The sequence below is a fragment of the Nanorana parkeri genome, unplaced genomic scaffold, assembly GCF_000935625.1.
Source record: "Nanorana parkeri isolate BGI_ZX_2015 unplaced genomic scaffold, ASM93562v1 scaffold1618, whole genome shotgun sequence".
Taxonomy (NCBI): Eukaryota; Metazoa; Chordata; class Amphibia; order Anura; family Dicroglossidae; genus Nanorana; species Nanorana parkeri.
The window spans coordinates 198,888-226,150 of record NW_017307886.1 but is presented as its reverse complement, the minus strand read 5'-3'; the positions used below and the strand labels follow the sequence as shown (position 1 = coordinate 226,150).

The 27,263-nt window shown below is 43.4% G+C and overlaps 1 protein-coding gene across 1 annotated transcript in view; it reads right to left on the bottom strand.

Annotated features, from left to right (window-relative positions):
* Positions 1 to 8,822: 8,822 nt before the first annotated feature.
* Positions 8,823 to 27,263, bottom strand: part of LRIG2 (leucine rich repeats and immunoglobulin like domains 2) — a 115,312-nt gene continuing 96,871 nt past the window's right edge. Inside the window, exons 13-17 of the mRNA XM_018570872.1 lie at positions 21,920 to 22,369; positions 13,549 to 13,698; positions 12,181 to 12,330; positions 9,320 to 9,574; positions 8,823 to 9,174 (exon numbers count right to left, since the gene is read on the bottom strand). Coding sequence (XP_018426374.1) covers positions 8,900 to 9,174; positions 9,320 to 9,574; positions 12,181 to 12,330; positions 13,549 to 13,698; positions 21,920 to 22,369 — 1,280 coding nt within the window. The 3' untranslated portion in view covers positions 8,823 to 8,899. The remainder of the gene's footprint in view (positions 9,175 to 9,319; positions 9,575 to 12,180; positions 12,331 to 13,548; positions 13,699 to 21,919; positions 22,370 to 27,263) is intronic.

The following is a 27,263-nucleotide window of genomic DNA, read 5'->3' as shown; positions in this document are numbered from 1 at the left end:
GGGGGGGGCTTGGGATGCTAACAGGAGAGGCTGCCTGACAAGTGCCTGGGCAGAAAAACAAAAAGTGTGGCCGCGACACCCTCATCACAACCCAGCTCCCCTCAGAGCCTCGGCAGCCTGCAACTCAGTGGAGAATAATCACTTTAGCATGTGGCCATGCTCCACACTGAGCCTTCTAGGGCAAAAGTAATATTCTAGGGTACAGTAATTGTAGCACCTCCACTTTGGAAGGGCATACCCCCAAGTGGGTTTTCAGTGTCTGAGTCACACTGATGCAGATTATCACAGCCCTGGACCTGTATAGCACCCTGTGGCTAAATATGTGTTGCACTTTGTACCAAGGGAATCGCCCAACACTGAATTCAGTGCCTGAAGCATAATTACAGGCTGGCCCTGTATCTTCTGTCTGGCAAGGTCCAGGTAGAATTCTACTTTCTGCTGTGAGATTTCAGACTAAAGACACTAGTAAGAAAACTGAGGATTTCTGGGAGAGGGTGGTGTATTTTGGGGGTCTTTAGAGCTCTGTGTCAGTGTTTGCTCCAGGTAGCTGGATATTATTAATGAGAACACAGGCTATGTCCTGTACTGTAAGATTAAGAAATGAAGCTTAAAGTGTATTTCCACTTTCATAGTCAGATTGAGAATACATATATATACACACACACACACACACACACACACATATATATACACACACTGAGTGGCCAGTTTATTATGACCACCTGACTTTTGTAGGCAAATTAGCTATAATTCGCTATAATTTCGCGCTGAAGTAGCTAGAGGTCCAGACCATTATAAATAGGGAAGCAGGTTGTTTACCACGACAGTAGAAGTGATTTTTTTCTGAAGATATGGGTAAACAACGCGATTTAACAGCCTTTGAACGCGGGATGATTGTTGGCGCGAGCCATGGAGAGAGTACCCAGATAGCAAGAAATTGTTCTGCAAGTTTGAAAATGACTTGCTAAACTATTGCAGACTTGCCAAGCCACAGACATCAAGTCTGCATTGCAAGTCTCCGGACCAACGAGCTTGCAGAGCTCTTGCTAAGACCTGCAGGACTGCTAGTCTTGCAGTAGACTTGCCAATTACAAGATGGTCTCCTTAGAAGTCTTGGCTTCAGGTAAGGAGGGTGTCGGGGCTCCAAGCCTGTGTTTGTGGTCAACCCTTTCTCATTTTTCATGAGGCTAGAGTAGTTCTGAGAACTGTATGAGGTTTCTTGCCGAAGGTTCATGCTAATGTTCATGTGAATCAGGATATTATCCTTCCCGCTCTCAACTCAGAAGGGATGGAAGGATGTTTGAGCCTAGTCCGGTGTCTGAGGACATATGTGGAAGGATGTAAGGACTGGGAAAAGTCCAGAAGGCTGTTTATGATTACGGCAGGAGCCAGGAAGGCAAAACTTAATTGAGCAGATGGCTTGTGCTCACCATCATTAACGCCTGTCAAACAGCGGGAGTCTCCCCACCAAAAGGCATCGGGGTTCACTCCACAAGGGCCGTGTCCTCCTCATGGGCAGCAACAGCTGGAGTTTCGGTGAATCAAAATTGCAGGGCAGCAACATGGGCGTCTAGGTCTACCTTTGTTAGCATTCTCGACTGGACGTCAGGGCTGCAGTGAATGACCACTTCGGTAGAAGTGTTTTGCTCTCTCGACTTGGAGTCGAGTGATACATTTATTTTTCGCATTCAATTATGTTTGTCTATGGATTTTGTTCCCACCCTTACTTCTGCTTGGGTAATCCCCATTTGTCAGCGCTGCCATGGATATGGCCAGGAAAACTGAAAATTTAATCATACTTACCGTAATTTTCTTTTCCTGGTTATACTCCATGGCAGCGCTGGGCTCCCACCCTATGGAGTTTTTAGCTTGTTACTAGACTGGGGAAGTCAGCAGGAGGAGGGGCTTTTATAGAGAGGGTTAGGCCTTGTTTAACCCTTTTGGTTCCTGTCAGCTAGGGGTAATTGGATCTAAACCCATTTGTCAGCGCTGCCATGGAGTATAACCAGGAAAAGAAAATTACGGTAAGTATGATTAAATTTTCCGTTATATGTATCTATTCACACAGCATACCTTTTAGATGTTTTGTTGCAGCAGGCAACATGGCTGATTCCAGGTTTTTCTCAGCACCTTCACAATAATCTGTCCTTATAGAAAGACTTAGAACTGATATTTGAGGACTGTGTTTCATCAACATACAATAGAGATGCCCCTCACAAACCCTCCTAACATTACAAAAAAAAGCAAGCGGAAATTTTAACCCTCAATAAGCCAAGAAACCCTAACCCAAGTGAAAGCAAGTTAATCTGCAAAAAGCATTTTTTTAATATATAATTTTGTTAGCTTCTGTTATGCGAGTAGGAACATGTTACAAATATAAAATAAGTGTTATCCCAATTTGGCTGCAAAAGTGGAAATACCAGATCAGTCACTTTTCACTTTTATTACCTCTGGCGGTAAGTGGGAGGCTAAGAAAATAAATCTAATGCAGTCTATTCTTTGAGATACAAATGCTAAACATACCAGTGGTGCTCGTTCTAAAAAAAAAAAAAAGGAGGCATAAATTACATCTATATTGAGCCGACCAGGAATGTACCAACCAACAGACTTCATGAGGCAGTTTTTCGAAACCACCTCCTGTCAGTCACTTATTTTTTTATGTTGATCATGACCATAAATGCATAATACACAGGCTGAGACTGAAAAAGGAAACACAATTTGGGAAAAAAATATCCATTTATGGCATGCAAATAATATTAACGGGGTACAGTTTGGTCAGTAAGGGCTTGTTCACACCATGTCCAGACCAGAAGTTTGTGCCCGGACCAAAAAAGCATCCCAGTGTATCCCTATGGTATTTTTGGGCTTGGTTCACAAAAGCGCAGTCTGTTTCGCAGCAAAATGCATTGCACTGCGTTTGCAGATCTGGTTCGGACATGGTGTGAACAAGCCCTAATCCAAAACTGATATCCACTTCCCATATGTCCTGCTGCTAAAATCGCAAGCAATCACTAGGTGTAGCACATGATTGCTAAACAGATGGGAGTAACTTACACAAGTATCACATAGTAGTAAATTATCTTGCATGACTGCACAATACTTTGTTTATATAGAATGATTGCTACAAGATGCTAATAGTGTAGTTTACTTTATAAGAAGCCATTTGATCCATCTGTTTAGTGATCATTTGCTTCACCAGTGGCTTTAGTAGCACAACTGAGCTACACAAATTTGGGAACTCTTGTCTATTCAGCTCACGGTCAGCAAGTGGTTAAATCTCTAAACAGCAACAGATTAAAATCGCCCATGTAACTCTATGCTTAATATGTGAAATAGAGTTGAAATGCCAGGGTAAGTTAGGTCTGAAGACTGCATGAAAACAAGCATCATACTCTTGTCTGATAAGTAAACTGCTACATTTCCAACAGTGCAGTTGTAGCAGAGGTTTTCACAAGATAATGAGCTTCTTCGGCCAAGTGCAATGTAAAATGTATGTGTTATTCTAGGGATGTCCCGATACCACTTTTTCAAGACCAAGTAGAAGTACTGTCCCTCATGTACTTGCCGATACCAATTACCGATACTTTTTCTTAAAGGGACATGTGACATTGTTTCTAAAACAATACAGACTAATGATTTTAGAGCAGTTTCTCACCAGTGCTGCGTGCATTGGTCACAACACTTACCCCCGCCATGCTGTCACACTACCGGAGAGGTCAGAGCGGAGAGGGAGCCTCGTTTGGTGGAGAGGTATTCCGGGGGAGGGGCTATGGGGGTCAATGGCCGAAGCTAGTTAAAAAAATTTAAACGGCCAGTATCTGATCTAGGCATCGGGGCATTTTCAGGAGTACAAGTACTCCTGAAAATACCCTGTATCGGCCCCGATACCGGTACTAGCATCGGTATTCGGACATCCCTATGTTATTCCATCTCCATGTACTTGTACACTGAATGCATTTGGCATTAAATGAGAATCTGTTACCTCCACCCAAAGGTCACACAATGAATTTACACAAAGAAAAACCAAACGCACACAAGATGTTTTTGAACAGATTATATTGTGTGAATACATAACAGTACCAGGAACATCAGCTTCCAATTATTGAGTTACAAGTATAAGAATATAGTTATCTGCTGTTAACCCCATCACTGTTAAAAATGGCATGCACTAATTGATGACATGTGCTGCAAGCTTACAGAGCAATGGCAGATTAATACTAAAATCTAGCTCTCACCAGGCATGGAGATGTAAGAGTTTTCATGGGGATTTCAGCCCTTTTCAGATAATCCACAGCAAAGAATATGGATACATATACTCAACACAAGGAAGAATACCTAAAATATGGCTCTAAAGAAAGTAGAATTATGTTCAAAAAAGTCAACAGTTAAAAAAATGTAATCCAGGCATTGCTAAAATACTCCAGATCACCCCAGTGCTGTGTCCATGCTGTTATTATTTTGATATCTTCCTTTCTCCATTTTGAATAGGTCATGAGGTATTCCTCACCAAATCCAATTTTTTTTTCACAGGTCCCAGGAGGGTCCAGAGTTCGTGATGTCATCACCACCTGCACTCCTACCATTTCTCTCCAGGAATGGTCCCTACAGCCCAGCACCCCAAGTCAGTTTGGTCAGGTGCACTGGATGCACATAAGAGTGAAGGTATACAAAATCAATTTTGGGTCACACTGTATTATGTTTGGGTAGTAATAATAGTGTAGTGTCTGGTTTTCCCTTCATTGCCAGTTTGATATGATTATTCTGCTATATAAATTCAAATCTATTTTGTATTACATTTCTGAGATACAAGTAAAATACCAACTATGCTCATTTTGCTACTATCATTTTTTTAAAACCAAATTGACAATAAAACAAAAAGTCTCCTAGGTAAAAAATGTACCATGCAAAAACCTTAGTGGAATCTTTCAAAGGCTGAGTATCCCTCTTTTCTGAAATGACATTATAAAGGGCTTAACAAAGCATGTGAAATGAAGTGCACAGATATAATAAGTGGACTATATCTGTTACATGGAGTGTACAAAGACAAGTTATCCATTTCTGCATCGCCAATAAACTGCAGTGCTGTCATCTTTTACAATATACTAGGTTTTTGGTACAAATTACAATCACAGATATTGAAACAATTTACAAGTGAAGCACATTTTAGGTTTTCATCACTTAAGCAGTTTTCATTTGTTAAGGTCATAGCTTACATTTGCAGAGATCAAGCAACCCACTGGGCTAGTCTTAAAACAGTTCCACTTCTGCCAGAAGCCATATATAAATTATTTGTAGCAGCATGTGACACCCTGGCTGCCGCATCCAAAACAGGTGCAATATAAAAAGGCAGCGGGTCAAGTGACTACGCACTTATCTCAGCTAGTCATCATTCCTAATATTCTGCCGAGACCATAAAACCCCTTTGTCTTTTCCCATCTCTAAACAATTTATGTGGTTTCATTCCATTGAAGATTAACCATTAAAGAGCCATTTCAGGCAATAACATCAAAATAGCTTTATATCTGAAAAGAGTTGACCCGCACACATCTGCATTGAGGATGTTAATAAAAAATTAAATTTCAAACATTTAAGGAGTAGGATAACAGACTACCTGATTAACAGATTCTTATATCATTTGGCATAAAATAAACAAAAACATTTACAATGATCTGACAAACCGGTATGTGCAATGTGTACAAAAATATTTTTTCACTGCGGGTATATTTACATATATAACAAGAAGCTATCCTCTTTGGCTGCCACATTTGGCAAACATGGATCAGAATTATAGTGCATAAAAACGTTTGCTATGAAAGTTTACAGACATTGTAGTGTAGTATATGAAGAACAACACAAATCAATTTTGCATGCCACTGACTCTAGAACAAACATTTATAGAAAGAGTTGTGAAGAATGGCAAGTATGGCTTCTAATTTACAATATTCTTTTTCCGACGACTGTTTGCAACATTAAAGCTCCTATGATCTACATTTAAAGCAACTGTTGTGAGAAGCCAATAGTATATCTGTACACTAGAGAATAACCACCTCACCCAGTTTGTAATACAAATATCCACTGAATTGACACAGATTTATAGTATCTGGTTCAGCATTCAAAATGGCTACTGTAACATGTGTATAATGGAAACAGAATCATGTGAAACTGGTTCCGCTTTCAAAATGGCTGCTGTAACGCGAGTGAACCCTCACGTGTTAATAAAATTACCACATAACTGTTAGGGTAAACATGTGAGATGTGTTGACTTACACGATTGGCACACATAAAAAAAAAGTTATGGTCTATATTGAATAATAGAGAACACTGGGTGCTAGAGGATACTCAGGCAATCCAAGCAGTTACATGGGAAGAGTCCCCTAACCTAGCCATTAACATTTTTTTCTCATCTTTGGGCTATTGTTCTCTGGGCTATCACACTTTCATTATTCTGATGTTGTACTCTGGGCTATCACACTTTCATTTCGCGCAACATGTTTAGAAATCGCCCCGCCTTTGCCGAACCCGAAGTTCCATTGGCCCAATTGATGTCTGGGTAATTGAAGTCACCCATCACGACTACATTGCCATCATTGTTGATCTGGAATTAAGTTTCAACATTCACCAGGAACGTACCATTTGTAATATGCCTACTGCTATATGACCTATTGCTTTGTTGCTCTGCATTGTTAATACCATCCAGCATCTGATGTGAGACTTTACAGAAGATGACAATTTTACCTTACTACATGGGTCACATACTAATAAATGATTGTGTAGTGCTAGAGAAAGGTTTATCTATACCAAAGCACCACAGAACTTGGAAAGAAAATCATATTAGCCCTGGCATGCTGTCAACTTCTGGACCACATATTGACTGATGGCAGCCCATTCTTACATAACCAATGCTTGGAGTTTGTCAGAATTTTTTTTGTGTGTGTGGGGGGGGGGATTGAGGATTGATGTGTTCTCAAATGGGATTAAGGTCTGGGAGTTTCCTGGCCAGGAACCCAAAGTTTTAACCTTTTGTTACCCAAGCCTCTTATTTATCACTTTTGCCTTATAGGTACTCCATCATGCTGTAAAGGCATTGTTCGTCACCAAACTGTTCTCGAATGGTTGGGAGAAGTTGCTCTTGGAGGATGTTTTTTACCATTCTTTATTCAAGGCGGTGTTCTTAGGCAAAATTGTGAGTGAGCCCACTCCCTTGGCTGAGAAGCAACCCCACACATGAATGGTCTCAGGATGCTTTACTGTTGGCATGACACAGGACTGATGGTAGCGCTCACCTTTTCTTCTCCGGGCAAGGTATGTTCCGCATGCCCCAAACAATCGGAAAGAGGATTTATCCGATAATTACTTTACACCAGTCCTCAGCAGTCCAATCCCTGTACCTTCTGCAGAATATCAGTCTGTCCTTGATGTTTTTCCTGGAGAGAAGTGGCTTCTTTGCTGCCCTTCTTGACACCAGGCCATCCTCCAAAAGTCTTCGCCTCACTGTGCGTGCAGATGCACTCACACCTGCCTGCTGCCATTCCTGAGCAAGATCTGCACTGGTGGTGCCCCGATCCCACAGCTGAATCAACTTTAGGAGACGGTCCTGGTGCTTGCTGGACTTTCTTGGGTGCCCTGAAGCTTTTAACAATTTAACATATCCTTGCCTGTGGATCCCTTTTTGTGCAAAGCAATGATGACTGCACATGTTTCCTTGCAGGTAACCATGGTTAACAGAGGAAGAACAATGATTTCAAGCACCACTCTCCTTTTAAAGCTTCCAGTCTGTTATTCTAACGCAATCAGCATGACAGAGTGGTCTCCAGCCTTGTCCCCGTCAACACTGACACCTGTGTTAACGAGAGAATCACTGACATGATGTCAGCTGGTTCTTTTGTGGCAGGGCTGAAATGCAGTGGAAATGTTTTTTGGGGGGATTAAGTTCATTTTCATGGCAAAAATAGAATTTGGAATTAATTGCAATTGATCTGATCACTCTTCATAACATTCTGTAGTATATGCAAATTGGCATCATACAAACTGAAGCAGCAGACTTTGTGAAAATTAATATTTGTGTTATTCTCAAAACCTTTGGCCAGGACTGTACCTGGCAGCTGCAAAAATACTGTAACTTGTGGCATTTGGACTCAGATTTATCTTTCTAGTACAACAAATTAAAGAAACTACACTATAGGTTACAGCACTTTTAAGCAGTTACCAGAGCAGCAAAATATAATGCCAACATTTTATTTCACATATTTTAAACCTATTGAAAGCTGCAAAAGCATTATCACACAACTTGCCCTTCCATGGAATGTTTTCTTATTTAAATTCTACGTTTACGTAATCTCAGACTGTCAATTCACTTGATATAGCTGGTATAAATAACAATGTAAAACCATGGCTACTGCTTTAATGTTAATTGCATTAACGTTCAAAAGTATTACTGGTTATCACAGTACTTGTATGCATTTCTGACTAGTACCACTTACATAAGATAGCTAGTACCAGATGTGAAGGTACATGTTTAGTCGTGTTCATTAAGCGTATGCTGACACAGCACACATAGTAACAAGTGAATCCACTTTACTGTGAGCCTATGACAGTAGCGTTGGAATTAGTTACAACCGTCGTTTCTCTGTAGTTCAGGAGATCACGTAATACGTGACGATGGTCACAGTCAATGTCACAAGTGACTCTTGATCTTTTAAGAAAATAACTCTAGAAGTGCTCGTTTTTTGACCAATTCAAGCTACATAGTAGTCGCCTCTCTGCACTTCAATGCAGTGGCATTTTTTGCATTGGTCCACTCAACATTTGTAAACAAGCCTATTATAGCACTTTTGGCCATGGAGTAAATTCTGAGGTAGTCCACACAAAGTCAGCTGACTTGCAGATTCATTTGGTATAATTAGGTTGTTTCCTTGTAATCACCAATAAATAGAGTCCTGCTTAGGTCACAGTCTTGGTCATATGATCTCAAGCAAGGTCTTGGCATGGAATGCTCTTCTGGCTTGATTGAAGATGGCCCTTCATTTCTTAGTAAGGTTTTCTCATTACCAACTACAGAATGGTGGTATAGGTGAGGGTGTGGTGCAGGCATGTTGCCATCTTTCTTTGTAGACCAGTTTGGACAAAGACCCGAATCTGTAGGTTTGAAAACAGAATAGATCATCTTGCTATAGCCTGATACAAAAAAAATTTTAAATTTTACTATCATATGTACATTGAATGGATTACTTGATTAAAACCTTTTACAAGACTATTCTTCCAAAAATGTCTTATAAACAAGATTTACAATCAAAGACAAAGAAAAGCACAGATTGCTTACCACAGCTGGGTTTTGCACTTTCCTTCCTGTCATAGTTGTTTAGGAACGCAGACATATCCCTCTCAGTAGCAGATGCTCCCACCTCAAGAGTGTGAGACAGGAAAGTCTCTTTTGGATTTTGTGCCATAAAGCTAGAAAAGGTATGATCCAATGAGTCCTCCTCCATACTGTATGTATATGGGCAATATTCTCTAGTCCGTGAGTAGATATTAGCATTGTCATAACAATCTGAGCAGATCATATGTTGCCCAGCACCTACAAATATAATACGGAGAAACAAAGGTTAAAAGGTACCCTACTTTACAAAACCGCTTCAACGTTTTGTTATAAGACTCCATACATTAACATATTTACTTTAACAATTTAGTAAGGGAAGACTGCATGGCGGAAATTGATTAAAACAGTAGAGTCTGGTCACTTTGTGGAGTAGAGCTGCAACAATTATTCGATTACATCGATTAAAATCGACGATGAAAAACGTTGTCAACATTTTCCATCGTCGATTCGTCGGCTAAAATTAAAATTTCACGCTCGCACCCGTTCGAGGCTCCATACACAAGTTATGCGGCGGACGCCACGCCCACCGCACAAGCCGGACACACGCCACCGCCGTCACAGATGAGTGAAGGGAAGGTGAGGATCTTCGAAAAGCGAGTAAGTAATTAAGCACTTGCATAGCCCTTATTGGGTGCACCGTAATGCATGATGGCTGGAAATCCTATCATCTGGAAATATCTCTGTTCATGACAACACCCCCCTTTCACCCCCCCCGCCCAAGTATAGCAAATTAGTTGATAAGTTGATAAAGGATTTGGTAAAGTTCACTTGGAGGGTTAAAATTATTTTGTGGTCTGTCCACACAGCCCTATCTTGTCTGTAATTCACATACCTTATAAGAGGGGGTTTTCATTACACACATCCTAGCAATATGCTTCTACCAAATGATTGCCTAATGCCGTTCCTTTTTTAATGTGAATATATTGAGAGATGTTATTTATACCTGATCATGCTTTACAACAATACATAATTACACTGTATTAGATGTTGCACCGCAAACTGAAAGAAACTGATAGGTCTGCCACATATTGGCAGATATTGACTTTGCTGAGAGGCGTTATTGATCTGCCTTTCTCATAAAGGAAAGCTTTACCCAAAGCTGGTATTTGTTTTGATTGCATGCCAAATTGCATGCCAGCTTATTGCATCTCTTAGGTACTCCAGTGGTAGCATATCCCAACCAGAATCCAGCCCTGCCTTACAGCTACAGTCATCACAGAACCAAGTAATGAAAGAATGCCTCCCTGGTGTATTTGCAGTAATGTTGATAAAAAAAAAATATTTGGGACAGTTTTCTCTAGGTCAGGGTGAGTCCACCGCACAAGCTGGACACACGCCTGCAGAGCATGCTGCCGCTGCAGCGACTTAAAAGGGTTCAGAAACAGGTAAGGGGGACCTGTTTTCATGTTTCCTGTTTAAAAAAAAAAAGCGGCACACTGCAGAATACCAGCAGCTATGAAGGAACACCAAATCCCAGCAATAATACATTATATACAACGCAATGCAGAATACCAGCAGCTATAGAGGAACCCCAAATCCCAGCAATAATACATTATATACAACGCAATGCTAGGATTTGTAGTTCCTCTATAACAGGTCAGTGGTAATCTGCATTGCGCAGTATAACCATTATCCAGGGCAATGGAGAATACCACCAGCTATAAAGGACTACAAATCCTAGCAATAATACATTATATACAACGCAATGCTAGGATTTGTAGTTCCTCTATAACAGGTCAGTGGTAATCTGCATTGCGCAGTATAACCATTATACAGGGCAATGGAGAATACCACCAGCTATAAAGGACTACAAATCCCAGAAAAAATACATTATATACAATGCAATGCAGAATACCAGCAGTTACAGAGGACTACAAATCCCAGCAATAGTACATTATACTATTGCTGGCATTTGTTGTATTCCTATAGAGCTGCTGGTATTCTGCATTGCGCCGTATAATCATTATACAGCGCACTGCAGAATACCACCAGCTATAGAGGACTACAAATCCCAGCAATAATACATTATATACAGCGCAATGCAGAATAACGCCATCTATAGAGGAATACATCAGATCCCAGCAATAATACATTATATACATAATAGTATAGTATAATGTACTATTGCTGGCATTTGTTGATTTCCTCTATTTCCTATATAGGGTCCAGGTATCGCCTCATGCTACCAGTACGGACACAGACTCTAGCCAAATGCAAAACTAGTAAAAAACAGTCAGAAAAGATGAGTAGGGAAACAAATGTCAGTGGCCTCCACCTGTAAAGCCATTCCTGTTTTGGAGGTTGTCTCATTGTTGCCCATCTAGTGCACCTGTTGCTAATTTCATTAACACCAAAGCAGCTGAAACTGATTAACAACCCCCTCTGATACTTAGCTGACCTGATCAATATCCCAGTAGTTGCATTGACTTGATGCTATACTCTGATTAAAAAGTGTTCCTTTCATTTTTTTTGAGCAGTGTATAACGGACTGCTGTGATAAAGCCCCTCCGGACTCGCCTCCCACCTAAACCTAACCACTGAACCATCACATTCTCAATCAATTAATTCCCACCCAGCTACCTCCTCATGCATCACTGGCCCCTCCCTTTTAGATTGTAAGCCCTCACAAGCAGGGCCCTCCTTACCATTTTGTCTTGAATTGTATTGTAATAATCTAGTGCAGATAGGAGGTTTTGTGGGGAACAATGACAGAGTGAAGGTGACCTTTTATATTGTTGACCTCAGAATTTTTACCTTTTTTTTAATACTTCAAATAAAGTCTATTTGAACAAGTGACAACTTACCTGGTACAGGATGACTGTCACGCATCTCCCCTGGATGCATGCCTCCACGAACTCCATATAATGGGGGAATTCTGCTACTCTGCATATTTGCTGCGAATTGAGTATTTAGGATTTCTGCATCTGCCTCACTACCAGTATCTACATATAATCCTTTAGAGAAAACAAATATCTTGTTTAAAACACACATTTAAGAGTCAAATACTTATTCTGAAAATAAATGTGCAATTTAACAAACTTTAAAGCTTCAAGTAAACACAAGTACATATACCAGGCCAGGTGTTTGGAAAATGTTTTTCAAAACTACTTGTCCAAGGACTAAAGCAGGGGGCCCAATCTACTTGTCCCTCATGAGCATCTACTTGTAATACAAAAAATAAGTTTAACCAAAACCTTAAGTAGGGATCCATATTTGAGTGGGTCATTTTCTTACCCTTTAATGCGAATTGTGCGTGTTAAAGAGCGCTCCTCCGGCTACCACAATACAGTGGAATGGGGGCAGCACTCAGAGCACACACATGTCCTACATGTGCGTTTATTCACATATTGATGCAGGGGCGGCCAGGGTCGGTTTTAATTATTTGTTATAATTTTTTCATGTATCACTATTTATTTTCAACTTAACTTTATTGCCAGCACAAAGGGACTAACAAGTCCCTATGTGATAGTGTTTGGAAGTGACAGGTTCTCTTTATGAAGCCAGCCCTCCAATACAGAAGATCGAGCACAGCACTGAAGGCTGCAACAAGTGATCTGGGCGGCTGTACAGCTACACTGTGGGGCCTACTTATAAAAAAAAAAAAACTCCATGTACATTCTGTGTGAATTAACCAGTTCTTTTTATGCTATTTTCTCTTCTGGTCCAATGTCCTTCAAATACAGGCAGTAGTAAAAATAGGTACATTCATAAAGAACACAGAGCGATTGGGGAAAATACCGCATTATGGCCACCAGATTGAACTGAGGATCATAAGATGAATACATCTTCGTAACTAGAGATACAATGTAACAATTCTAGCAGAACACTAGCAGGAATTGACAAATATATGTAACTATTGCTACTAAAGGGCTTACTGTACTAGCAATAGTTCATGCAATGCAATGGTTCGTGGATTTGACAGTCCGACTTCTGAATGCCGTATTTAATTGTCCGCCCCCGTATTATCATCATCCGATTCACTATGTTTTGGGGAATCTTTCCTTTGTTAACATAACTCTATTGCCTTACACAGCTGTCTCACTAGGCAGATACAAATATCTAATCTGGCTCCTATTCAGTAATCCACCCCATACGCCTTATTTCGCTTTTTAAAGGCAAGCAATAAAAATGTATTCAGGCAGAAGAGGGTAATGCATATAAAAGATTTATACCATCGGTTCCTTTGTGTACACATCCACCGGCTGTAGGCATGAGCTGCTGGTGACTGCCAGCTTCAGAATTACTGTATCCTTCTGGTGGCTCTGAGAGGGTTCCTTGGGAAGAAAGGTAGCTTGGAATGTCAGCAGGTAAATTCATGTCCTCTGTGAAGAGAGTGAGAAATTCTGTCAAATTCACAGGCACTGCTGTATAGTAATCTGCCATAAGCTAAATTATACATGATCTTCTACATACGTTCTCAAAAAAACAGAGTACAATATGAGCAAATAAAGATGCATCTGAATCAGTGATAGGCAAGAACATTAACTTCACGGACCCTGATAAATAAAAGAACCTTAGGTGAACAGCAGCCTTTCTAAAGCCAATATTTAAAAAAAAATGGGTGCCACACCACAAAGTGAGAGTCCAAACTGACTTTAATTGTTATCAATATCGTCACTTAAAAACATCCAACGCGTGTCAGGGGCAACAAAACTCCCCATGCATCAGGGCTTAGAAGAATAGAATGGGGACTCTATTTGATCTGATGCAAAACCTCCTTGAGGGCCTATTCACACGACGTCCGGATTGTGTCTGGACCAGAACCGTGCGCTCATGCACCCAAAGTGCATCCCTGTGTGTTTTATGGGCTACAGTTCACGTGCGCAGTCCATTCCGGTCCAGACAGAGAAAATGCTGCATGTTACATTTTGTCCGGTCACGCACGAACGCGTCAAAAACGCATAGCACCGCGTCTGTAGATCTGCTCCAGATCCCGGCCAGATCTGGTCCTGACATCGTGCGAACAAGCCCTTATGACTGGAAGTCTAACAATGTATGCAGCAGCAGACCGCTTCTGAACACATTGTTAGAATTACAATCCAAAAGGAGGTTTTACATCATATCAAATATAGATCCATTAAGTTACAGTTTTCTTTGAGTGTCTTCAAGTCCTATTTTTTTCTTATAAGTTCTGATGAAGAGAGAGTTTTGTTGATAATATTACAAACAAATTAAAGGCACTTTGGACTCTTTCACTTTGGAGTTTGGCACCCATTTGTATGTCTATACTTTAAAGTTCATGGTGCTCACTGTCTCTGAATCAATCAACTAGAGAGGAATGTATACAAGAAGCTATAGCAACTCCACACATAATATCTACAGGCTGCATGGTCCAAAAACAGTCTTTCTATATCTAAAGCAGCGGAGCCTAACAACAAAACATTAAGCCCCATAAGCAATGGTGCTTATAACACATTTTGCTCTGGCAGTTTAAACTTGCATTAAATTCAGGAGTTAAACCTTAAAAATACATTCAGGTACCTTAGCTACTAACAAAAAATTATCTTATGGGAGCGTGGCTTAGCTATGGCGGCGGACGTGCATGAGCTGAGCTATACACGGTGAAGGGAGATTGTTGCAGCTGATCTTTGTACTGGACCGTTCCTTGCCATGTCTAGGTGGAATAAAAGGTCGGGAATACCCCGCACCCCAAAACAGTCACGCTGATGCTCATTTTATATCTTTGGTTGGTTGGTTGGGGAATGTGTATTCTCACTGTCCGCCGAATAGTCTTAAAAAGGTATTAGGTATTACTTGAGACCCACACTGCGTATTTGAGATTGTTATTGTATTCTACCTACTTGTTTGCCAGTGTGATGTATTTCTTTTGATTGTCATTGCAGGTAATATTGCCTGTTTTTTACACGGCTATTTCTGTGGTGTTTAACTAGCTTTCCTTTATAAATAATTTGAAAAAAACAAAAATGTATCTTATTTGTGTATCACTTGGCTGTAGATCTTCAAGTCCTCTCTGAATTCATGCTGACACTGTCCTTCCTTCTGGAGGGTGGCTACTTTTGCTCCTCATGGTCCCAGCGTGTGTTGTAAAGCAGCCACCACTCCAAGCGTGGTCTTGTGATCCACTACAATCTCATGTTTAGTTTACTAATTTGTATTGAGTGATATCCAAATAAGTTACATTACTATTAATAGGGTACTTGAATTCATGTTTAAGATTTAACTCCTGAGTTTAGTGCCACTTTAAGATATGCACTTCATATTTAGATTTTTAAAAAAAAATAAGATTTTATTATGGTTTATCAATACAAAAGTACAAAAATACATAAGTACAAAGGGCAAGCAAGTCCGGATATCAACACAGTATCTTCGGGTGCATTTACATTCCATCTCTATACACATATATACAAGATAGGCATACATATACTCCTTCCGTCCATTAATCATGTCGTAAGCAGTGTTAGACACCGGGGCATCAGCACATTGTGAGGAGCATGAGCTTCATTTTGGTCACTGTGCATCCCCTACAGAAGGCATAGGATGAGGTGATATGACCGTGTTGTATCCCATCGGACCAGACATCACGAGACGTAGGGAAGAGGGGGGGAGAGTATACAAGCAACACAAGACCGGGGCAAAAGAGACAGAGGGGCGAACACGAAGGAAGAAACAATAGGGAAAGGGAAGCGCCATCGGATCCCACAACTCAGGCAAGGCCGCGGTGATATGAGATACTTATATTAGCGACGGTGCACCAGTCACTCCCCACCAGGAGAGATCCCAGTCCATTATAAGGCCAGAAAAGCCGCTGTGCCCATATACAAAATCCAAGGGGTCCATAAGACTGCACATTGAGCCTGACGCTCATGTAGTGAGGCCGTCAGTTCTTCAAAGCGCATAATCAGACACAACTCTGCAATCCATTCCTGCACGGTCAGGTTGACCACTGTGTTCCAATGGCAAGGGACAACGTTTCGTGCTGTAGCCAGAAATAAATGAAGTAGGTCCCTCTTAACAGAGGCAAGGGAGCCAGGCAGAATAGAGAGAAGAGCTATTTTAGGGGATGCTGTAAGGCCAGTTCCCATTACCTGGTTGTAGATGTCGCAGACCCGAGTCCAAAAAGGCACCAGTAGAGGGCAGCTCCACCAAATGCGTAGGAGGGTGCCCTCTGCGTTCAGGCACCTCCAGCAGGATGAGGACCTATCAGGGAATATTTTATGTAGGAGAGTCAGGCTTCGATACCAGCGGGTTAAGATTTTATAGCCCTTTTCCTGAGCCGAACAGGCCACTGAGAGCTTATGGGTGATCTGGGGACAGCGGGCAACCCTGTCTGGTTACATTCCGGATGGAAAAAGGGACAGGGAACCGTTAACCCGCACATGAGCGGTGGGGCAGTGGCAGAGGGCCATAACTTTATCCACAAACAATTTTGGTAGCCCAACCTGCTCCAGGGTGAGAGTAAGGAAGTCCCAATTGAGGCGATCAAACGCCTTTTCCGCATCAAACGATAAAAGGCAGGCAGGCCTGAAGATTTAGCATAACACGAGTGTTAGCGTCTTGATAGTATTGTTCCTGGCCTCGCGAAATGGGACAAAGCCCACCTGATCCAAGTGGATAAGGGAGGGAACATAGTGACTTAGGCGATTTGCTAGGAGCTTAGCGTATAGCTTAAGATCCACATTGATACGGGAGATCGGGTGGTAATTAGAGCAGAGCCTCAGATCTTTGTCAGCTTTAGGGATGATCGTGATATGTGCTTCTTGCGACTGACGGGTGAAGGGGCAGGATCTGCGGAGATGGCGTTAAAAGTGCAATGGAGCAAGGGGGGGGGGGCATTGCGATATCTTATTGCACTTTTTCAGACACATATTTGCAATAGAGACGTAGGTTTTGTTTGTTTATTGACAGAGCTGGTTTTACACAATGGACTGTGCCTTCTAAACAGACCAAACTGTTTTTTTCACAATGGAGGGGCTGCCCAGTATTGTTTCCCCATTATCCGTATCACAATGGGATGGTGATATGGGGAAGCCTTGTGTAAACAGTCACACCTAGGTTTGGTCAAATCTGGACTACTGATGGCAATGATACAACGCTGCCACCTATAGATGGGAAAGTGAAATGCATGGTATTTTAATTTCATAAAAGTGAAAGGGGCGGCGCCCCCAAGTGGGAGGCCAGTTTTCTCTCAATAAAAGCCAGTTCCTGAAAGGTTGAACAGGGCTTCACAAGACGAGAATTTACAAGAGGATATCACTCTGACCAAGGGAGGACCGCACTCTTATACAAAGGATTTAGCAGAGACTGCAACGAGAAGCCATTTTCCTACGAACGCCTATGTGCCAAGAAGTCCGGTTCAATACGGAATTTGTGGAACCTGCAGCTTGAGCTAAGTACATTTTTTTTAGTGTTTCCTCTCTTAGAAAGCATTACATGTACTAGATAGTATAGTGGGTGCATGTGAATGTTTGTAGCAGCCTGTCTTGTTTATGTATTTGCTTTTTTCCTGTAACTAAGTTTGTACACGCAGCATTTTCACCAAGTACTTTTAAATATAAATTTTTGCCAAGCTTTACAGCTGGGCTCATCCTTGGGATAAGCTTTAAGTCTCTGGGATTTGTAGTCCAGAGCATTACAGGGGGCTAGCAAGTCCTGAAAGTGTTTATAAAAAGGCACCAGTAAAGCCATCTGGTCCCGGGCTTTTTTCAGGCGGGTGGCATGGGAAATAAGGACACCCCTGAGTAGGCATTTGAAGGCTTCCCATTTGACCGGAGGGGCGGTATCATCTGAAGCATGCGTAGCAATAAAAGGTTGAGATTGTGGACTTGATGGCATCTACCATGATAGGATCGCGTAGTAGCGTTTCATTAAGCCACCAGGTGAAAGAGAAGGGTTTAGTATCCACCATATGTCCAGCAGCTGGAGACGGTGCAAGAGGGTCTTGAGACGATTCAGTTGTGACAGAGAAACAGAGGATCTCCCTGAGGAAGAGTCCAAGCGAGGCTCCAAAGGGAAATTAAGGTCACCGCCCAGCACTATATAACCTTCTGCAAACGTCTCCAACCGGCGGAGTACGGCTAAGAAGGAAGGCAACGGAGATTGATTAGGCAGATAGACATTAACAAACGTAAAGGTCTTATGAAAGGTCCCTTTCAGGAAAAGGTACCTACCATCCAGGTCCCGATCAACCTGCAGGAGCTGGAAGGGCATTGTGGAATGAAAACAAATGGCTACCCCCTTGGATTTAGAAGTGGAGTTATTACTAGTATATACCAGGGGGTAATATTGAGAGGACAATCATGGGGCAATGGGGTCCTTGAAGTGGGTCTCCTGTAGGAAGAGGACCTGTGCACGTCTTTTATGCATGGAGTAAGCAAGTTGTGAGCGTTTACATGGCTCATTCAGTCCCTGAACATTCAGGGAGACAAACGTCACAGGTAACATTGGGTGTCAATCCAAGCAGCAGATTACTAGAAATTGTGGTCTGGGGGAGCTCCAGGCACACTGGGAAAGGGAGACAGAAAGCACAAAGACAAGGGCCAGAGAAAGGGAAGAAACGAGATCCACAAACATGAGAGCAAGAAAGACGACATCAAACATACAAACAACCTAAGGGGAAGAACCGAGTCTTCCATTTGGCACAACAGGGTACACCAACCCAGTTGGCTCGCCTATGGGGGGTATGGAGAAACCAAGGGCAACGCGGTTTGCTCCAACTTTAGAACCGGGCATCATAATGAGCAAAACAGTAACGCTAAGCATTCAAAAGACAGTGCCAAACATATAAGGGCAATTGAATGGGCATTCCTTAAACAAGAACAACAACATACAGGTGAAACTCGAATAATTAGAATATCGTGCAAAAGTTCATTTATTTCACTAATGCAACTTAAAAGGTGAAACTAATATAAGAGATAGACTCATTACATGCAAAGCAAGATAGTTCAAGCTGTGATTTGTCATAATTGTGATGAATATGGCTTGCAGGTCATGAAAACCCCAAATCCACAATCTCAGAATGGGAGACCTAGAATCCCAATAGTAAGCAATAGACCATGTACAATATAGGAAGCGGCGGTCCGAAGCCCGGATCCCATAAAACCAGGGATCAGGCCCTCGCGATTCGTCCCTGGAGAACAAGTGCCATCACAAGGGTCCGCCCCCACGGGAAGCAGCCAACCAGGCGGGGAACCCATCTAGGTTGATGGAGATGTGTAGGAGTTGACGTAGTACAGATAGGTTTGTAGCCCTCCATGTAACAACTGATAATTAACCCATCGGGCGGACCCCAGTAAGGCAAGCAAACAGCAAATAATGTAGTATAAATATAATTCGGCTGCATAATAATACATCACCCGTGGGACAATCCCCAGTACGGCCCGATGGTATGAGCAGGGGTAAGGTCCCATGGTCATAGAAAGTCCCAGACTTCCACGTAGTGTTCCTCTTCAGCAGATGCACAGATGATAGGGGACAATCAAGGTAGGCAAGTGCAGGCCCGGCCACGGGACCACCCCCAAGAGGGCCCACTACTCACAAGTGAACCGCCAGGGGTAGCACACATGGGGCGAATGCTGTAGCGGGGGCAAGGTCCACACCCCATTAGTCCACTTCCATCCTCTAGGGCAGTAGGCACAACAAGATCAAGGTGTAAACAGCGGGACGCCCAGGCACAGGGAAAGGTCATAGACCAGATAGTCTCCCAAAGCACGCAAATCAGAGTGACGAGATCCTCATGCAGGGTTGAAGTAGTAGCATCTAGCTGCAATTCTTAAGGCAGGAAAATGCGTGAGGTAGGATCCCTCCTGCACTTCTTAGAATTAGATACTTCAGTCCACTGGGGAAGCGAAGGAACCTCAGGGAGTATGGGAGCTGGTGGGTCCGGCCAGGAGTCCAGTTCCACAGGAGAGGATATTCCCAGGGTAGCAGTAAAGTCAGCAAGATCAGTCAGCGAAAGCAGGATCACCAGCCGGCCATTTTTATGCACCGACAGGTGAAAGTGGTAGCCCCACCTGTAGGGGATTTGGAGATCTCATAGTAGTGCAGTCAGAGGTCGCAGGGCCATGGTGCGGGGTGATCAATCCGGAAAGAAGGTAATAGTTGCTCCGTCAAAGTCAAGTGAGCCACGCTCCCGGGTCTTGGCCATGATTTCCTCCTTCAGTTTATACAAGTGGACCCGGCACAGCACGTCCCTGGGTTGTTGCGCAGAGGGGTTCCTAAACCCAGGGACCCGGTGCACTCTATCAAGGTCGATGGGTTCTGCCGCCCCTCTATTAAGAAGTCTATTAAATATACCTCGGATAGTAGGTTCCAGACTCGTCGTGCACGTTGCCTCCGGCAGGCCGCGGATCCGCACGTTGTTCCTCCTGTTCCTGTCCTCCGCATCATCAATGTGTGTCCACACAGACTGCAGTAGTTTATGCTGTGTCAGAGCAGCCGTTTGCAGGGCTGCGATGGCCGTGCGGTGCACATCCATGTGCAGGTCCAGTGTCCAGCCGGCTATGGACCCCCTTAATCGCCTCATGCAGGCCAGCCACATCCGCCCTGTGCACGTGTTCAAAGCGTGCAAACAGGGCCTCCATAGCCCTCTTAGAGGGGAGATGGTCCAGCAGCTGCCGCACGTCATGTCAAAGAAGCTGTTTATGCCGGCTCTCGGGTTCCGCGTGTGGTCCGACTTGGATCCCTGGGACTTCTTGCTTCGTTTGGAGCCCATGTCGGGAGTTAATGAAGCGGTCAGAGGCACTTTCACAGCGATGCACGGTTCTCTTCAGCAGAGCTAAGGACAAACACGTCCAGCTACCGCCATTAGCAAACTCCGCCCCCCATATTTAGATTGTATACATATTTGGATAGATGTATGCAACTTTACAAAAAACAATGACAGTCTGTTTGGAAAAAAAAAAAGGAAGAAATGCCTTACCAAAACCAGTCTTTACAGGTACAGATGTAGAGGCATGCTGCTATACTTTTTCACAGCCTAACCCAAACATCAATTGTTACTGGTGTGAAGAACAGAAATCTAATGCTCTTTTAGTGGTTTCAAGCACAATTAGGACCAGCTTTTCATTAGCCCATATAAAAACGACAATAGCTTATATAAAGTGTTTTGCTTTATCAAATGCTTTTAATGCATTCCCAAGTCTCGATTTCTAGTCAACAATGTGGTAAGCTGTACAATTATCCAATATCTATTGCTTACTGTATATAACTTCTAGGGCTAAATCAATGTGAGACATCAGACATGAATGCAAATAAAAAAATGGTTATGCTTTATAAAACAGTATTAAAAAGGTATAAAAAAATGGTAAAAAAAATAAATAAAAATGTATTTTAGCTCTAAGGCTCTAACTGGCAGCTACAGATGGAGAAATCTAAACTGTGAGTGTGTTGCCACATAACCTCCTTAGCCTATAAAAGTCAAGTCAATGAGAATGGAGCAAAAAAAAAAAACCTCAGTTCCCATGTTAAAATGTCATCAACTCACATAATTTGTGCTGCCAATCTATATGCTGCATCTTAGAGGATAGGCATAGCGTGCCATACCAAATCAGGAAGCAGACTAGGAGTGTAAAACTAAATACTCACCGGTGCTGCTTATGCTGTAATCTTCATTTTTCCTTCGCATATGGTATATGACAATAACCCAGACCAAAGAGGTTCCCACCACGCAGCAGACAACAACAATTATAACAATGCCCACAGTTGTCCAACCATCTTCTTCATATCCCACAATGTTCTGGGATGAGTCACAATTAGGTGAAGACAGTACATAAAGGTTAATGTGACCTCTTTCAGTTCCAAGGGTATTAGACATAATACATGTGTATTTCCCTGCATCTTCAGGTCCTGCATCCACAATGATGAGCAGCTGATTAGCGGCAGCAAAGAAATGCCGCTCAGTAACCACCAGAGGACCATCATCTTTAGTCCAATTCAAACGTGGAGCTGGGCTTCCCCCTGCTATACACTGCAATACAGCAGTTTCCCCACGAGCAACGGTTCTATCTTCTAGGGGTCTTATGAACGATGGGGTTTCTGAAACAAAAGCAATGGCAACATAATCATGATTCATACCAATTTTCTAGAATGAACAAACAGTGAAAGTGGTTTTTGATTAGGAAAACTCCATTCATCATTACAAAATTGAATGTTAAAACAGAACGAAATTTCAAAAATTTGTCAAGCGTCTGATAGCATGAAATGCTCTGATGAGATTTTTCGTACGAATGTTCATATTAAAAATTCTAACCCTGTATACCCATGATAAAGAATTAACACAGTACACTATGGTATGAATGGGTCCCAAAAGTATCAGTCAATCCAAAACGGATAGTGACACGCATTCTAAAATCAGATTCTTTATTAATCATGAAATCAATAACACAGGATATGAACAGAAACAAACAGAACATAGAATGCTATGCGTGAAACATGTTAGAAGTGCCTGTTCTTCTTTGTTATTGATGTTATGCGTCAATAAAGAAGCAGCTTTAGAAATATGTTGGTTTGCCACCATCTACTTTCCTGAATGGTGTTAAAGGAGAACTATGAGGTGAGTGCTTTTCACTCACCTCATAGTTCTAGCCGACCTGTGACAATGAGACTGTCACAGGTCGGCTCAGTAGATCGGGAGGTGAGCGAACACATACCGGGTTCGCTTGCCTCTCGATCCTGTCACGGCTCTCTGCCGTGACAGGGGAGGGGCTGGATTCCCCCCTCCCCGCTCCGATCCGCCAGCGCTGACTGGCGGAACGGACGGGGGAGGGGGCGGGTACAGCTGGCTCTGCCTCTAGATAGGCAGAGCCAGCTGTCACTCACGCAGCTGGGCGGATCCAGTCATCTACGTCGGGATCCGCTCCGGCTGTGGCGTCTCAGTATACCGCGAGCTGTAGCTCGCGGTATACTGAGCTTAGGGTAACGGGAGGACGCTAGTTTGTGTCTTCCCGTTACCCTAAGGAGAACTATGGCGAAAAACACTGACCCCATAGTTCTCCTTTAACACTGACGAGCCGTACCAGCATCTGACTGTGACGTAAAAGTGTGGACTGACCTGAAGTAACACCATGGTTCAGTGACAAGATGGCACATGAGGGAGAGAGTTAAATCACCTAACAGTTTTCTATATGTCTCAGCGGTTGTGGAAATATGGTCTGAAAGCACTGTGACGACATGGTGATGAGTTTATAAGTTAAATGTGTATTGGTGTTGGGTTTAAGTACGTTATGCTGTGTGACCTGGTTATGAAAAGACTATCAGCACCATCCCTCGTTATCTCACTTTGTACTCTGAAGGAGCTCAGAACAATGAAATTCTGGCCAGGCTCTGCTATGGCTGTCTGGAGCTCGTTAGCAGGGGAAACCCTGTGGTGTTGAGCAGACCGATTGTCTGGGGAAGGCAAGGTGGATGTGATGGGAATATAATCTGATCTCATCACTTGCTGTATAAAAGTTTGTGCAGTTGCTCAATAAATCAGAGTTTGTTTCACCCTACACTCGTGTCTCGACCAGTGACTGGGGAAACTAAGAGCTACAGATCAGCGGGTTGCAATATCTCCTGAGCAAGGAAGAAGACAGCGGCGGACATACTTATCCTGAGTACCGGGGTCCGTCACATTGGTGGCAAGCGGTGGGATGCTCTTCCTTGCCTAAGTAGACATTCAAACCACCAGCGGGACCAAGTTTGCTGCTGACATAGAAGAGCCACAATTGCCTACGGCCATGGAAGCACTGGCCCAGCTCGACAATCCTGGCTCTGCCCAGGATATGCTGTGAAGGAGAGACGCTTTGCGCCAGGAGATCTGGAGGGAGACTCTTTAATTGCAGCATCACTATTGTGGCAAGGTCCTCCCTACATCCGAGGAACGATACGGGCTGCAATGGGACTTGCGTTTGCCTTTCTGGGAGAGCAGCCCCGGGAGGAATGGCTGTCGGAGCTGGATTGGCTGCTCCAAACGGAACTGATGCTGGATGATGGGTATCGGGCACTGCAGTGGTATGTCACCCAATTGTGTCCATGGCTGGAGAACAATGATCCCACAGAGGGCTACGACTTCGGCGGCCAGGTACTTATATTTGAGGCGCTCCAGGAGGATCACAATTTGGGAGTGCACTGGAGTGGAGATGGGAGGACATACGTGATTTTAGGGAGTTGGAACTCCCCAGTCAGCTCGGATTGAGAACTGATCTGGACTTTTTAATTACTCAAGAATGGGAGCTGGAACAGGCATACAAAAGACTGTTCGACACTGCTCAACAGCATGCCCCAGCAACCACAGATGTTTTGGAGCTACTAACCCCAGCTGAAGAGCTGGCATCAGGGCAGAGCATTGCTGACCTCTGCCCAGCACCAAATGCACCTCTTGAGCTCCAGGGAGCCGAAGCAGGTGGCCCCTCTCCCCAACAGCAGGTCAATGCAGTGGAACTACTGACCCCAGCTGAGTAGTTGGCATCAGGACAGAGCACCATGGGCCTCTGCCTACAACAATCAGTGGGCCTTGAGTCTCCGTGCAAGGCCACCAAAATTGCATTTTACTTCCCAGCAGATGAGCTGGCAACAGGACAGAGCGCTGCTAGTCTCTGCCCCGCATCCATAGCCCCCCTGAAGCTCCTGGGAGAGATGGCGGCCAACCCCATTTCGTCGACACCAGCTTCAGATGTGGGGGACCTTATAGATTTGAATGTAGAAGTAGCCGACATCTCTCCCCAGCGTCTGAGTGAGTTCCAGGGAGAGGAGGTAGCTGAACTCTCTCCCCAGCGGCAGACGAAGTTCCAGGGAGAAGAGGTAGTCAACCTCTCTCCCCAGCGGCAGATCAGCAGTCCGGGAGAGGAGGTGGTCGTCCTCCCTCCCCAAGCAGCAGTTTGGAATCCAACAGCAAGCCAGAAATGAAGATGTGGTTTCCCCAACAGGAGTGTTGGCACCAGGGCAGAGCACCACAGGCCTATGTCCCGCACTGTTGTCTGTTACAACCTTCAAGGGAGAGCAGGAAGCTGGCCTCTCTTCCAGCAGGTGGCTTTGGGGTCTGGGAGAAGATACCATCTTTACTTCTCCCCAGAGGCACCATGTTTTTCAGAAAGGCACAGATGACATATCTCCCCAGAGGCAGGACGCCCTGTGGATGGAATATGTGGACTTATGCTGCCCGACAAATGCAGGTCCAGGCCAGTTGGGGGACAGGGACCTAATTAGACTACCTTTGAGGGGGAAGAAATGTCATGGAACCGACCGTGACCTGGGCTCCTGGAGGGGGCTGGCGGCCAGCCTCCTTCCCAGCGACTACGGACCTAGGATTTTGCAGATCCCCCTTGTTCGGTTGAACTGGGTGTCCGGGGCTCATGGACGGCTGTTGCGGTGGAGCCTGGCCCTACAGCCGTCCAATTTGCCAATTCAATACCGGCTCTGGAAACTCAATGGTAATGCTGATGGACTATCCCGCCAAACAGAACTGGAAGGGTGACTAACAGCATGGACATCCCCAAGTGGACCCGTAGAGGGTCTCACCGGGTCTGCCATCTTTTAACTTGGGGGAGCTATGTGACGACATGGTGATGAGTTTATAAGTTAAATGTGTATTGGTGTTGGGTTTAAGTGCGTATGCTGTGTGACCTGGTTATGAAAAGAGTATCAGCACCATCCCTCGTTATCTCCCTTTGTACTCTGAAGGAGCTCAGAACAATGACATTCTGGCCAGGCTCCTGCTATGGCTGTCTGGAGCTCATTAGCAGGGGAAACCCTGTGGTGTTGAGCAGACCGATTGTCTGGGGAAGGCAAGGTGGATGTGATGGGATTATAATCTGATCTCATCACTTGCTGTATAAAAATGTGTGCAGTTGCTCAATAAATCAGAGTTTGTTTCACCCTACACTCATGTCTCGACCAGTGACTGGGGAAACTGAGAGCTACAGATCAGCGGGTTGCAATATCTCCTGAGCAAGGAAGAAGACAGTGGCGGACATACTTATCCTGAGTACCGGGGTCCATCACAAGCACGAGTTACCACATCAACATACAGTTCTGTGCAAAAGTTTTAGGTAGGTGTGAAAAAATGCTGTAAAATAAGAATGCTTTCAGAAAAGAAGTGTTAGTTTATTTTTATCAATGACCCCCAAACATACAGCCAATGTAATTAAGAACTATCTTCAGTGTAAAGAAGAGCAAGTGGTTCTGGAGGTAATGATCTCAACATCGAGTCCGTCAGGGATAACATGGAGACAGAAGAATTTGAGGCTGCCTACATCCACAGAAGATCTAGGGTCAGTTCTACAAGATGTTTGCAACAACCTACCTGCCTAGTTCTAGACACGTGCAAACAAATTGTTTCGCTTTGATTCGGATTTTGCGTTATTTCGTTTTTCGGGTACAAAAATCAATTCGTTTCGGGATTCAGATGAAATTCGTTAGCGGTAGTCTGTACGAATGTTCGTTTACTTTTCGTATTCGTTTCGTTCGCGCAAAGTGACATAAAAAAAACATTTATGTCACTTTGCTGCAACGAAAATTCGTCCACAAACGAAATTGCGTACAGACTACCGCCAACGTATTTCGGCCGAAATGTCATTTTCGGAAATTCAGATTCGTTTTCATTCGTCATTTCTGTTATTCGAAAATTTGGATACACCCAAATCTCAGAATAACGAAAATTCATCCGAAAAACATTTTTTTCCAAAACGAATCGCACATGTCTACCAAGTTCCTTCAAAAGTGCAAGTGTACCTAGAAGAATTGATGCTGTTTTGAAGGCAAAGGGGTTGTCACACCAATTATTGATTTGGATTGCTCTTCTGTTCATTTGCTTTCCATTTTGTTAATAAAAAAATTAACTAATTTCGGAAAACATTCTTACTTTACAGCATTTTTTCACATCTGCCTAAAACTTTTGCACAGTACTGTACTTGCTGCAGCCATCTCAAGAGTAAAATGTAATACAGTGGGG